At 43.4% G+C, this 13,865-nt stretch overlaps 1 protein-coding gene across 1 annotated transcript in view; it reads right to left on the bottom strand.

Moving 5' to 3' along the window:
• The window catches only part of SKAP1 (src kinase associated phosphoprotein 1), a 278,853-nt gene that overhangs the window by 30,026 nt on the left and 234,962 nt on the right, over positions 1 to 13,865 (bottom strand). Inside the window, exons 8-10 of the mRNA XM_064583476.1 lie at positions 13,388 to 13,451; positions 11,090 to 11,281; positions 2,471 to 2,521 (exon numbers count right to left, since the gene is read on the bottom strand). Coding sequence (XP_064439546.1) covers positions 2,471 to 2,521; positions 11,090 to 11,281; positions 13,388 to 13,451 — 307 coding nt within the window. The remainder of the gene's footprint in view (positions 1 to 2,470; positions 2,522 to 11,089; positions 11,282 to 13,387; positions 13,452 to 13,865) is intronic.

The raw sequence follows: 13,865 nt of genomic DNA, 5'->3' as shown, positions 1-13,865 counted from the left end.
AGAGTACGTGGATTTTAAAGGTAACCCTGATATGGGGCGCCTGGGTGGATCAGTCATTAAGCATCTGCCTTCTGCTCGGGTCATGATCCCAGGGTCCTGGGATCCAGCCCTGCATCGAGCCCTGCATCGGGCTCCCTGCTCTGCAGGAGGCCTGCTTCTCCCTCTCCCACTCCCCCTGCTTGTGTTCCCTCTCTCGCTGTGTCTTTCTCTGTCAAATAAATAAAATCTTAAAAAAAAAAAAAAGATAACCCTGCTAGCCATAGTATCTTTTAGGAGAAAACGCCCCCCCTCCCCCGCTCCCACCAAACCCTGCCAAAGACATGTGACACTTGAGAAAAAAACTAAGTGAACCGAACTTGTGTAGCTTGTCTGTTACATAAGAATTCACATTGTCCTAGAGTTCCCTTTTATATGCCTTCATGGGCCTGCCTACCCTTTCCTTGGACCTGTACATTTTATTGTTATAAAGCTAAGTGATGACATTTGGATGCTCCATATTTGTTGCCATTTCTATAGCTCCTTTGGAGAAAAGGCGCTGTATAAATTCAATAAATAAATAAGTAAACACAAATAATAAAAATTCCTGCCTCAGATTCTGCAGAGAGAGCAAAAAGTCCTGCTTTTTTTTTTTTTTTTTTAAGATTTTATTTATTTATTTGACAGAGAGAGAGACACAGTGAGAGAGGGAAAACAAGCAGGGGGAGAGGGAGAGGGAGAAGCAGGCTTCCCACTGAGCAGGGAGCCCGACGTGGGGCTCGATCCCAGGACCCCGAGATCATGACCTGAGCCGAAGGCAGACACCCAATGACTGAGCCATCCAGGCACCCCAAAAAGTCCTCTGTTTTTTAATCACCAAGTCACCAATCATTATAACTGGTGGGAAGTATAAACCATAGAAACATATTTAGAGTTCACTACACTTTAACAACACCTATTTTGGCGGAAGGAAGCATGAGGAACAAAAGGTGTTTTTTTTTTTTTTTTTTAACTTACTTGAACTAGAGCTGTTGAAACAGTTAAGAAATAAATCTCCCCTCCTCATTCCCCCACCCAAGATAGAACCTCAGAAAGAAAGGTTGAATGAGGAAATGTGATGAGGGAGGAGTCTGAAACTGAATTTTAGACTTTTGCCAGAGACTGCTGCTTCCTGAATGGAGTTTACTATAAAGTTGGCCACAGGAAGTTTAGAGTTATTCCACCCAAGCTGTCCATATGAAGCGTCTCTTTCCTACACTGGTGATAGAAGTTGGTTGAGAAAAGACATGGGACATACGTTGGTCAGAAAACAGATTTTCTGTTGGAATTCTGCACATCGAGTAGGAAACAGTAGAAAATAGGTTTCAGAATGGACTTAATTATATGGGTTCATTGTTACGAGGTGCTCACTGGAAGCTACGCTAATCCTGGACCACACTTGTGACAGTTCTTTCTTTCTCTCCTGCTCTGGCATCTGACTCCTGATGCTGCCTCTTCTCCCTGGGAGAAGTTGGGCATTGACGAAGTTAGGTCCTTCACTAAAACAGTTACATATCCACTTCCCTTAGAACACGAACCTTAGGAGAAGGGGGCCTTACCGAGTGGATAACAAAGAGAAAAAACAGCAAAAAGACGAGAAGAGAGAGGAGAACGGGAAAAGGAAGGGCCAGGGAAATGGGGAAGGACCAGGGAGGGAGAGTTGGGAAGAACTCCTAGGCTTAAGACTTTCATAGAATCTCTAAGAAAAAAATCAGCTAATATCTATATCAGCCACAATTTAGGCTCTGCTGATGAGATGAATGTCCTTGAGGTGGCCCTTGCAGTTCACATTCCTTCACTGACAAGGGTGGAATAGGTCCTTGGTTCACTTAAAGAGGCTTTGGAGGGGCATCTGACCTTAGAAAAGGATGGGCTCACTAACTGCCTGAAGCATGGTTAACAGTCTGGGATGAATAAGATGTAATTTTGTATTCAACAAACCTGTTACATATTCATTTCCAGATGTGCCTGGAATCAAACCAGGCCATCAGAAGTCAGCATCACCAAGGAGTTCTATCCTTCACCCCAGGTTCACTTTTCAGATCTGACACATTTCCATTCCCCTCTGAACTTGCAATCTCCAGGCCTCTCAGAGAGGAGACATTTCCATTCTTTCCATTCTCAATCCTTTGATCTCTTAGAGATGAGGCAATTCTATTTTCACTGTACTGATTTAGGAAATACTGATAGGAAAAAATAAATATCCGGTTTGGTTTTTTACCCTCTCTAGGATAAATCTTAGCTGTTCTGGGAACATTAAATAAGGTGAGTGGCTGCTTTGAAGGTTGAGATATTTACCTGTCCAGTCATCTTATCTGGGACTTTTGAGGTTGACACACCAGTACCCTCTTAATTAGTGAGCCCAGTAATATTTGTAGTCTGAACAAAAGTGCCTTCTCCAGTCAGAAGCCTGAACGTCCTACCCAGTACCTATATATTTGTGAGGCTCTCATACCTTCTTTATGTGGAGTGCCATTCTCATCCTCTTCTAGATCATGCTCTTCATCTGAGGGGATAAACATGATCAGCATTAGCAATTAGTAGTTGATAGTCTTATGCTCTTTATACTGGTGGGTCTTCTTTCTCATCATGCTCTTTTCAAGGCAGTAATTCTTCTTCTTTTTTTTTTTTTTAAATCATCTTGCATCTTCAAACTGGCCCTCTCCTTCCCTCCCCATTCATTCATTCATAAATGTTTTTAAGCGCTTACTATATGCAAGGTGCTACACTAGGAACTGGAGGCCCAGCAATGGACAAGACTGGCAGGGTCCATGCCCTTGTGGAGCTTTCATTCCACTGGATTATTTAGGCACCTATCACTAGAATCCTGATCCTTTCCCTCAAGCTCTATTTCTCCTCTCCTTCTAGAATTCTCTTCTAAATGTATTGTTTCTATGTAAGCATCCAGAGTTATGGGTGTGTGTGTGTGCGTGTGCGTGTGTGTGTGTGTGTGCGGCTAAGCATGTGTTTAAAAGCTCCATGATTAATTAGTCCTTAATGTATCAAGTTTTGTTCAGCTGTAGCAGAAGCTGGTCATGTAGGTAATTTTATGTTCCTAGTACTTAGGGCTTATAGTTATCTTTTTACTGTTGTTATTCAGCCTGCCTTGTTCATTAGAGTGTAAGCTCCTGAGGGCAGTTGGAATGGTCTTTTAATTAACTGCTGCAGGTACACAATGGGTTCTAAGTCAGTGCTGTTGTCTAACTCCAATCAAGTGTTTATATGGTCAAAGTCACAACATGATTGGCCTGTTTCTTACCCTCATTAACCTGTTTCATCTCAGACTTCACACTACCTGATACCATGTGAACTGGGTCTTTACAAAGAAAGCATGAGTACCAGACTCATATTAAGCCATTTTCTATGTGGAGTAAGATGAGCAAAAACACAGTTGCTATTCTCCTTTTCATCATCTCTGCGCATGCTCTCTCTCACTCACACACACACACACACACACACACACACAATGAATGGGGCATAATAAGCAACATTTTGAGGATTGAATACTTAGGTTTTTTTTGGTCCACATTTACTTTCTCTTCCTGGGTCTTGGGGCACTTACCTGGCTTGTTTCCCCATAGTTATGCCACTAAATGAAACTTTTGAGGAGATGGCCTGGGAACAGTTCCTTTTTTTTTTTTTTTTAATGTAAGTTTTATAGGGCGCCTGGGTGGCTCAGTTGGTTGGACGACTGCCTTCGGCTCAGGTCATGATCCTGGAGTCCCTGGATCGAGTCCCACATCGGGCTCCCTGCTCGGCAGGGAGTCTGCTTCTCCCTCTGATCCTCCCCCCTCTCATGTGCTCTCTCTCATTCTCTCTCTCAAATAAATAAATAAAATCTTTAAAAAAATAAATAAATATAAGTTTTATAGAGCAATATGAATTCTGGTATGTCAGAATGGGGGAGGTAAACTCTGAGCTCATAAGTAAGAAGAAACAGCACAAACAAACGTTAGAGCACTATAGAACATTAAAGAAGTAATCGATTTCACATTAAAATGATACAATTTCCCTGCAAAAAATAAAAATTAAGGGATTGATATTCTAGGGAAATGAGTCATATGTCACCCAGATTAAAAAATTATCATATATGGGTACCTGGGTGGCTCAGTCGTTAAACGTCTGCCTTCAGCTCGGGTCATGATCCCAGGGTCCTGGAATCGAGTCCCACATCAGGCTCCCTGCCTGGCAGGAAGCCTGCTTCTCCCTCTCCCGCTCCCCCTGCTTGTGTTCCTGCTCTTGCTATCTCTCTCTCTGTCAAATAAATAAATAAAATCTTTAAAAAAAATGACCATATATGTAATGTATATTTGCCCTACAAGATTCTGTGGGGAAAGAACTCAACTCTTCTTACCTTCATGTATGGCCTCACAACAGAGAATTTCCTACTGACCACCTGTAGTGTCCCCCCAACTCCCCCCGCCCCGCGATGAGGAATAAAGATGTGAGATAATGGAGGAGTGAAATCAAATATCGGAAATAGACCTTGCTGAAATAAATCATGTCAAACATGATTCTTTGCACATTGTCTTCCTATTACTTGCCCACTTCCTTCCTTCCTCTGCCCTGATGCTTTTCCTTTTTGACATGGGACCAATTTCACAGGATTGAAAACATTAAAAGAAGAGTTGGTACGGCCTCAGTTTTAGAGATACCCGATAATTTGGACAGGGAGCATCTCTTCTGCTGATACCAAACAACTCAATCACAAAGACCAATAATTTGCTGTGCTTAGGCACTTTTGCAGAGACGGTTTATTCTACCTCGGCTGTCTGTGCCCAGATGTCTCTTCCTCCCAATTCTAATCAATGTAAATTGGGTCAGATCTCCGCTGTGAATTACAAATTGGATCCGAAGTTGGAGGGTCACCGTGCCTGTGACTCCACCTCCTTCCCACCACCATTAGATGGGAAGCTACACCAAAGATCTTTTCTAAATAAATCAGACTTTATTGTAAAACTCGGCCACTGACGAGACATAACCTCATTAGCATTGATTTTAAAATAAATTATTGAAAGTGGCTTGCCTGCTCTTTGCATTTGTAAAATAGGAGAATGTAAATGTATTTGCAATGATAAAAATGAAAACTAAACTTGATTCCTTTATCCTTTCAGGCAACAGCACTTAATCTAGTCATGATACAAAAATGGGAAAAATAAAAATCCGTTCTATGCCGTCCAATTCCAGACCAGATACTCTGATTTCCTTTGCGCCTGTGGAGTCACCTAGAAAGAAAGCAGAACGCTGGCCATAGCTCTAATCCCCACATCTATTCTATCTGACGTTGACCTTCCCGGGGGGCTGAAAGGGGGCTCAAGTCAAGAAGCCTAGCTACGGATGCGAGAGGCTGGGTGCTGTGCCTTTGAAGGTGTGAGCATGGAGGTTCCGTCCCGTAGGGAAGGCAATGCTCTCCACAGCTGGTATACAAGACAGCAGTTCTCAGCACCTTCCCAGCTGCAGAGAGGCGGACACTTTACCTCGGATCCTTCAGTGAGATCAAACTGGCATCTTTCAAACTCCAAAGTCGAGAAAACCAATTACGTGGCCCCAAAAAGAAATGTCTCTTTGCTCACAAAAGAGGGTGGGTTAAATAGCTAGATTTCTTTCTCTCTCTCTCTCTCTTTTTCATCTGTAAAATGAACCTTCAATTTTAAAGAGATTATTTTGAAAAAAAATTTTTCTTTAGGCTAAAGAGCTTGTTGAACTTCTTTATAAGAATATTATTAGGCATTTTAGCATTACATCTACTGGAATACATCTTCATTTAAGAGATAATTAAAATTTATGTGCAAGCTCAACTTTAAACAGTAATAGATTATAATGGTCCTTGCTCCTAACAGGGCATATGGGACCCCAACCTTACATAGATTTTAAACAAATTAACCTCTAAAGATTACTGTCCACTTATTACATTAAATGCTCTACTTGATTCCCAAATATCTCATCTCAACTGGGAAAACAGTTGAGGAAGATTCTGTGAGCTGTGCGAACATGTGAGAGAACCATGGGGCATCACAAATGAGGCTCAGTATCCAGAGAGTTGATTTCAATCAACACTCTTGGCACAATGTCAGGGACACTAATGAGAGGCTGAAAGGAACAGGACACTGACTTCACCGCAGAGACACAGAGAGGAACCAGCTTCCCATGACACCTGGCTCCTTTCTGAAGTGCTTTCTCTGACATCTGCTAAACTGAGAACAACGCTGGAAAAAACGACTGGATCAGAAAGAGGGAAATCACTTCCCCCAAACAAAGCAAGGTGACAGAAGCTTAAAAAATGCCAAATGTATCAATGTGCAACCAGATGTCAAGGTGCTCTGGTGACAGATGCAACAGAAATGCAGATAGACTCGGAGTACAGAGACAGCACGCAGGACAGTAGAAATGGAAAGCACTCCACGGCAGGCACAGATATGCTATAAATCTGTGGATGCTACAGCACCTCTTCAAACCACATGGAAAATATGAGCAGGATGCTAATAACACACTTAATTCTCTGTTGTATAGTTTTTAATCTCAACTGTTACCTCAGAATATTTGCATCCTATCTCTGTGGTATGGGTCTTGATGAACACGATATCAGATCCAATTTGTGCTGACTGCAACACTTGGAATGCGCTGAATTTAATTTCACAAGTAATAATTGAGCACCTACTAACTGGAGGAGAAAGACCCGAATGCAAATCACTGTGGTAAGGGCTGAAACGGAGCTCAATTCTAGTTGAGTATCTGGGAGGGTGTCACTAAGGAGACATGTTTGAGCAGAAGGAGCAGGGTTTCATAGGCTGAGCTCAGGGAGGATGTTCTAGGTGAAGCAAACCCCAGCATGATCCTGGTTTTGGTGCTGGGCCAAACAACACCTGGTGCCCGGGGCCCAGTGTGCACGGGAGTGAGAGAGGGAAAGGGCCAGGAAGCTCAGGCCTGCTGATGGCTTTGATTCTTTGAAGCTCCCTCCCATGGAGTGCTGTTGCTTTTCTGTGAAGCTGAAAATCCCTTTCTTCATAAACTTTGTGTTTTTGGCGTCTGTTTTTTTCTTTCCTTAGACCTACTCTCACCATTTCTTCTTCCTGTGGGTCTGGACAACAGTGAAGGGGGAAAAAATAATTCCATAGAATGCTTGTTTCCATTTGACTCAAATTAAAAAAACAAAAACCAAAAAACCACCCAGTTATATGCTTTATTATAAAGCAATCTGGTTTCTGGGTCTGTAATAACCCTCCCGGGCAGTGTGGGCAGCATCGGAATGCATACAGAAATTCCTAGGGAGAACTCATTGTCTCTCTTCCCGTTTGCTCTCCTGAAATCTCTCCTGAGAACACAGCCAGATTCTGTTGTCAGTGCAGCTGTGACAAGGCCCCAGTTAAAGCTGTACAATGGTCTCAGGCGCCTTGCTGGATTCCAGCTTTGAGGCCCCAGACAAAGTGAAACCTGATAAAAGTTGTCCTTTTATGAAATACTGAATCACAAAACTGGGCCTGTGCTAGCCTGTAAAATAATTTCCAGGGAGGGGTGAGAGAGAGCTCAGCAAAGCCTCCCATCTTCCACAGATTGCTTTAGCATTTCTTTGTGGTAGTTCCCTATAGTTTAATCTACTGCAAATGAGATCTTAAAAATCAAGGGCTCCCATATACTCAACACGGATGCTCAGAAATCCCACCGGATACCAACCTTGAAACCATATTACCCAGGACTAATATTTTTGTGGTCTTGGCTGAAAACCTCGAGTGCTCTGATGGGCCTTTCCCTCATGGGAAGGACGGTGCCAGCCACGTAGCAAATGCTAATTATCCCATGATCAATGTGATGTAGTGCATTTAATTTGATGACCCATACATTATTTTGATTAGGAAAAAAACATTTTTGTATTGACTTGGTATGTGTTACAAGCACTTTTCTCTCCACTAGGAAGACTACTGAAATTATATTCTGGAAGGGAGATCTCACTTACGTGGCCTTCCAATAGAGACCATGAGGCTTGTGTAGGCCCCAGCCCAAAGAGGAAGCCGTAGCAGAGTCATCAATGCTAAGTATTCTCTGCAAAGCACATTTACCTGTTACAATGAAACAAATGTGAGAAGCCCAAATCATTTGACTTTTGATGGGTATGCAGTGTTAGCACAATCCAATGTTACCATTGGCCATCCCTCCACCCAGCACCTGTCTTTGCAGTAAAAACGGGCCTGAGCAGAAGGTGCACTCCACATTCCATCTGCTCAGGATTTTCAATTTCACCTGCTTCATACATATAGCTGAAAATGTCCAACTGGACTGTCTCAGGTTTGGTTGGTGGAGGCGGGGGACTAGCCATCCCTCAATTTTTCAAGGAGGTAACCCTTCCTATTTAAACACCACCAAGTTACTAACGGCCAGCATTACTGAGTGCTCACTGTAGGCCAGGGTTCCATTCTAAGTGTTTTACACACTCCGGTTCTAGGCTTCTCACAGCATCCCTCTACGACAGGTACTCTTGTTACCCCCATTGTGCAGGTGGGAAAATCACACACACAGAGGGCAAATCACTTGCTCAAGGTCTCACAGCTAGCAGGTGGCTGAGCAGGTCCATTCTGACTCAGAGCCAGCACTTTTACCTGTGATACCTTGCTGTCTCTTGCATGCGGCTGCTCCATAGATCTTGTGAGATGGCAGCAGAGGGTAGGCAGCTGCCCTCACATTCCCTTCCAATTCCTCCAGGGCTGGTACTGTGGCACATGTATAGTGGACAGAAAATTCCAGAAGCAACAAGCTGAGTGGCGTGGGTGGGAAGCTGGGGGATGGAGACTCGGGGCTGAAATATTCTTATCATCATTAAATGCCAATATAGCCCACCTCCAATGCTGTCTCTAAAAACTGGGATGGATAGATGGTTCTTTTCGGGAAAGTAACTGTTAGTTAGCTGCGGTTTCCCTAACATGAAGAAAGACACCCTGGATCTCCTGCAGTGTGGCCTTGCTCACTTTCGGGGGACAGTTGTGAGCATAGGTGAAGCGGTTTTCCTCGGGAAAGCAGGCCAGTGTCCATGCCCCCAGAGTCTATCTAACATCTCAACTGGTGCGAAGTTCGGAGGCATGCCCTCGGACCCTCGGCAGTGCCGGGATGGCCAAGGGTAAGAGTTGAGGAGGCAGGGGAAGGATGGTCGTTAAGAAGCCAGTCATATATTCATTGATCCATCATCTGGGGTAAGGTGATGGTCTCAAAATCATCTTATTTCCCGATGCTCCTTCTCTTTCCTGCCCTTTGCTCTGCGCCTCTGAGCATCAGCCCCCTCCTCTCTGGTTCCTCTGAGAACTAAACCTGGGCATGAAAAGGCCCTTCTTTGCTCCCCAGAAGGCTGAGTGGTTCAGTGAGGTTTTCCCAGAGCACTCTTCCACAGCTGTAACCCAAAGTGGAGTGTCACCTGGATATTTCCCCCAGCCTAGATGGGAGTGTGTGGAATGTGAGCTCCCTAAGAAGATTCTGGCCAAGTTGGGGAGTACATCTCGTTTAAGGGAGTGTTGTGAATTAGACCCATTTCTGCACCCTGCTGTTGCAGTGGAGCAGACTGTGAAAGGGAAGATTCTCAGAGGAGCTGTGTTTTAATGTAGCAATTTGATTCAATTTTCCACTCTATAAAATTACCCATCACTGCTCGTTGCTTTCTAACAGACACCTTCACTCTTAATTTAACAATCCTATCGAATTCTGCCAGGGAAATTGGAAAAATTTATCACCTGTGAAATTTTATTTTCCTTTGGTTGTATCTGTTTTTGTAAAACTTCATTAACGACGATGACTTGCTGAGGAAATTATCATTTTTTTTTAACTTCAGACACAAGAAATGGCTCGACCTCAACCAAGATATCATTTGCATAATAAAACACAACAAAAAGGCTGGGGAAGTCGGGACTGGCAGAGGCTGGAAGTGCTAGGAGAAGAAGCAGGCTCTCCCTGGTGGATGAGGAGGTAGGTGAAGTCCTCAGCAAGAAGGAGACATGGGGCCACAGCCCGGCTCCTTGACTCAGGAAGCAATGACGTGGCTCACCCCCACACCCCCAAGGGAAGAGACAAATGCAGCATTGGGACAGGGTTGGACCTTCTTCTTAGGAAGCCTTGAAATGCAAGTTGCTTACTGACCCTGCTTTTTAAGCAACCAGTCCTATCTTCAGGGGCCCGAGTGTTAGATTCACCTTAGTTCCTAAGTTCGTCTGGGATCGAGGTTTAAATTGCTATAAATTTTGGCTTAACTCGAATTTCTCAGCAGAGCACTGAACTCCTGGCAAATTTCCACAGGAGCAATCTTTCTGAATGGACTTGAAGATTCAGTGTTCCTGTGGTCTAACTACCTCACAATTAAGAGGCTCAGGCTTTGGTTTTCCACAGTCTGACCCCCACTGTGCTCCGCGCCGTTCAACAGCTGCTGTTGTTCCCACAAGAAGGGGCTATGTGGAAGCAGTGATGACTATACATTTTTTGAGATGCCAGTTATCATGCCTTTGGAAGAAAAGAAATATGTACATGGGCCTGCTGTAATGGTGGGCAGAGGAAACAGGTTTATGTGTGAGAGAGACGATTAGATTTGTGGTATATCTGAACCAGGTACTGATGGGTTATACTCCATTGGGGTCTTCTTCGGTTACTGACAAGGTTTGTCAGCACTTACTTGTACTCCTTTAGGCTTTTGATAACCTTCATCATTTTGAGGTGACTTTATTCACTCTCACATTTACCCAGAAAAGAAGTTGAAACTAGAGAGTTTTGATGACCCACCTCAAGATCCAGAGTAAACCAATGGAGGCCAACATGAGTAGACTTGACTCTTTAACCTTGTTGACATATGTAATAATTAAGTTATTGTTGACATATGTAATAAGTTACTTCGCATGGCAAAGGTGAAAGACATGCCCTGATCAATTCATCTTGCTCCCAGAGCACGGGAGAGCTTTTGTACTGGGAATCATAGAAGCTCCACTGAAGCTTCCCTATGTTATTTTCTTCAGAGATTGGGCTTCCTCTGGAGGTTTCAAACTTACATTCTTCCACCAGGTCAAGAATTTCTGAAACTAATAGAAGATAATCAGAAGACAAAATTTCTCACCTGGTAAGACTTCATAAATATCTTCTTCTGTCTCCTTTGTGGGCTCTTTTAGCCCCAGACTCCCAGGCAAGATGACAGGTCTGCACTGGGAACCGGAATTTGGGGCATCAAAACCATCGATATCATCATACGTCTCTTCCTCTTCCTCCTCTTCCTCCTCCTCTTCACATGGAATGGTTAAGGAGCTCAGATCTGCCAGGGCAGAGATGAGAATGAATCCAGATGGGGAGAAAAAAGGAAAGAATAAGGCAGGGAAGGGAAGAGGGAGAAGGAGGCGGAGGGATGAGAATAAGATATGTCAAAAGAAAATGAAACGCTGGGTTAAGTGCTGTTATTTCTAATGTGGGCCTTGGTGCCAGGAAATCTACAGGAAAGGCCAGACTAGCACTGTGTCAGGTTTAAACCATCAACATAAATCCTTCCTTGCAATAAAACTTGATCAGGATGAAGCAGCTCTGAAAAGCAGGAGTGTGCGAATGAGCACAAGAGGCGAAAGGTTGAGAAGAAGGTGGAAGAGGAAATGCCAGCACCCCGTGCACTGTTCCCTGAGTAGAGAAAGGGCAGGGGGATGGCCTGTGGCTCCCCAGGGTGCGCAGAGCCCTGGGAGCGATGGTGACTCCTGGAGGGTAGCCGAGCTGTCAGAAGCTCGTCACCCCCATGATCTCACTGCAGAATGTCAGACAAGTTTGTTCGTAAAGAGAAAAACGGGCAAGAGTGGAAGAAGGGAAAGTGAGATACAGAAAAATATAACAGTTGTGCGAGACCAAATGGAATGGCTGAGCCACGGGGTTACCATGTCATTTTGTAACTGTGCAGTCTGGCTGACCTCAAAGTGGGTCACTGCAGAGAGGATGTTGAGCCGTAACAGCACTGGGCAGCACAGGGCAGGAGAGGGAGATTGCTTTTTTATTTTAATGGGGAACTGGGAAGGTTCGCTCTCGGATGTCTAGTACAGAAGGCTCTCTGAAACCCTGCTGAGGGGTCTCTGCAGGATGGGGGAGTGCAGTCAGCGTACTCTGGGGAAGGAATGGATGGAGAGACATCCGATGTTCATTTCAAAACACAATAAAACTGTTTGGCTTGATTAGGCATTTAATAAAGATTTTGCAACAATTTTCATCGGAATTCTGGTGCCACCTCATATGAGGAAGGGATCAAAGACACATCTGTGACTTAAACCATATGTTATTATTTTGTTTGTTTTAAAATAAAATGGAATGAATAATTTCTTCAATGTGGGATTCTGAACGTACCACAGGGTACAGCTCAATAAAGCTGCTTTGAGTTTTATTGAGGTTTACACACTTAGGGGTATATTACACGCATAAATCCAAGGCACCTAGATGAGAGTGTACCCTGTAGTCTTGCCATCAATGTTCATGTTTGCCTAGCTCCAGTCTATTATACGTGATGCTCTTGGTAGATGCAATAGTTTGTTTTTGTGATAGCAAAGGCATAAACTGAGTAAAATAGGCAATTCTTGTAATTAAAGCTCTGGTGCTTCCTTCTTTTTATCCACAATAAAATCTTACAGCAGAAAAAAAAAAAAAAAAAACGGAGACGAAAAGGCTTGGTGTTTTTAGGCTGGTGTGCTTCTCCCTAGGTCTTGGGCCATGTACAACATTGGCATTTCTGCCTTTCTGCAGCGGCAGGGTCCTGCCACGAGGGTCTATCTTGGGTTATCTGATGCCAAGTGACGGACTCAGTTGGCTGTTTCTACCTGTCAGGCCACTCCCAGATAAGCCTTCCTGGGCCACTCTCACTGCTGTGCCTGCAGGCTGGCCAGCAGAGGGTACTCTAAGAGCGGTCATTTAACATCTTCAGGCAGGACTCTTCCCATCCCAAAGCAAGGGACATTTTATTGTGGTTTGGGTAAGAACAGTTTGCTTTTAATGTCCATGTTGATGAAGGCCACCTTGACAAGTATAGATTTCTACTTCTTGCTAAGTTTCAAACAAGAAGATTTGGGGCCTAAATTGTATCTAGGTGACTTTACATTTGATATCATGAATTTGTTTTCCAGAACATAAGGGGTTGTGAGGCACCGAATGGAGCTGAGCTGGTTTTCAGAAGTTCCTTTTCTAGTGATTACGAATACTACAGAGGTCATCTCCAGGTTGATGGTTTCTTTATCTTATGATTCATACATGGTACTATTTGTTGTTATAATATAAGGGATGGTAGAAGGGAGAACGAACAGAAAAGAAAATACAGATTGAAGACTGTGGATTATATTTATGCAATATAACTTCAACTGCAAATCCACTTAAGTGTTGTTTCTGTAATAAGGATACTTACCCTTTAACAAGAAACTGATTTGATCCACCCAGTCTCTGGCTTCAGCTGGATTAGCAGCTGTAAACTAGAGAAAAATTAGTGAATTAATTTATTACCTTCATGAATTCATAAAATTTCCATGAATCCTAGAGGGAGGTTCAAAGAGAAGAGCCTGTGAGTCAAGTTGCAGAGTCAGGTTGAAAGCAAGGATTCTCTGTCTGCTTAATATTTAGAAAAAAGATCGAAATCTTACTCAAAGTGATATTTCCCTTCATCTGTATACCCAATGTTGACTACTATTTGAGTCCAGACCTTCACATTCACATGCATTCATTTGATTATCCATGCATTCATCAGGCATTTTTTTGAGAAAAGGTTACCAAAAAAAAAAAAAAAAAAAAAGGCAAACCCAAACTCCTGACTTTAAAGAACAGTGTATCAGTTATGGAGACAAGATACACACTTGAGATGGGAACCCACGAAGCAGGTGCATCTGAGA

Source organism: Mirounga angustirostris, unplaced genomic scaffold (genome assembly GCF_029215605.1).
Source record: "Mirounga angustirostris isolate CCGP_5_RB_7025 unplaced genomic scaffold, mMirAng1.0.hap1 SCAF_17, whole genome shotgun sequence".
In the NCBI taxonomy this organism is placed as follows: Eukaryota; Metazoa; Chordata; class Mammalia; order Carnivora; family Phocidae; genus Mirounga; species Mirounga angustirostris.
Note: the sequence above shows the minus strand (reverse complement) of the source record. Positions and strands in the feature narration are given on the sequence as shown.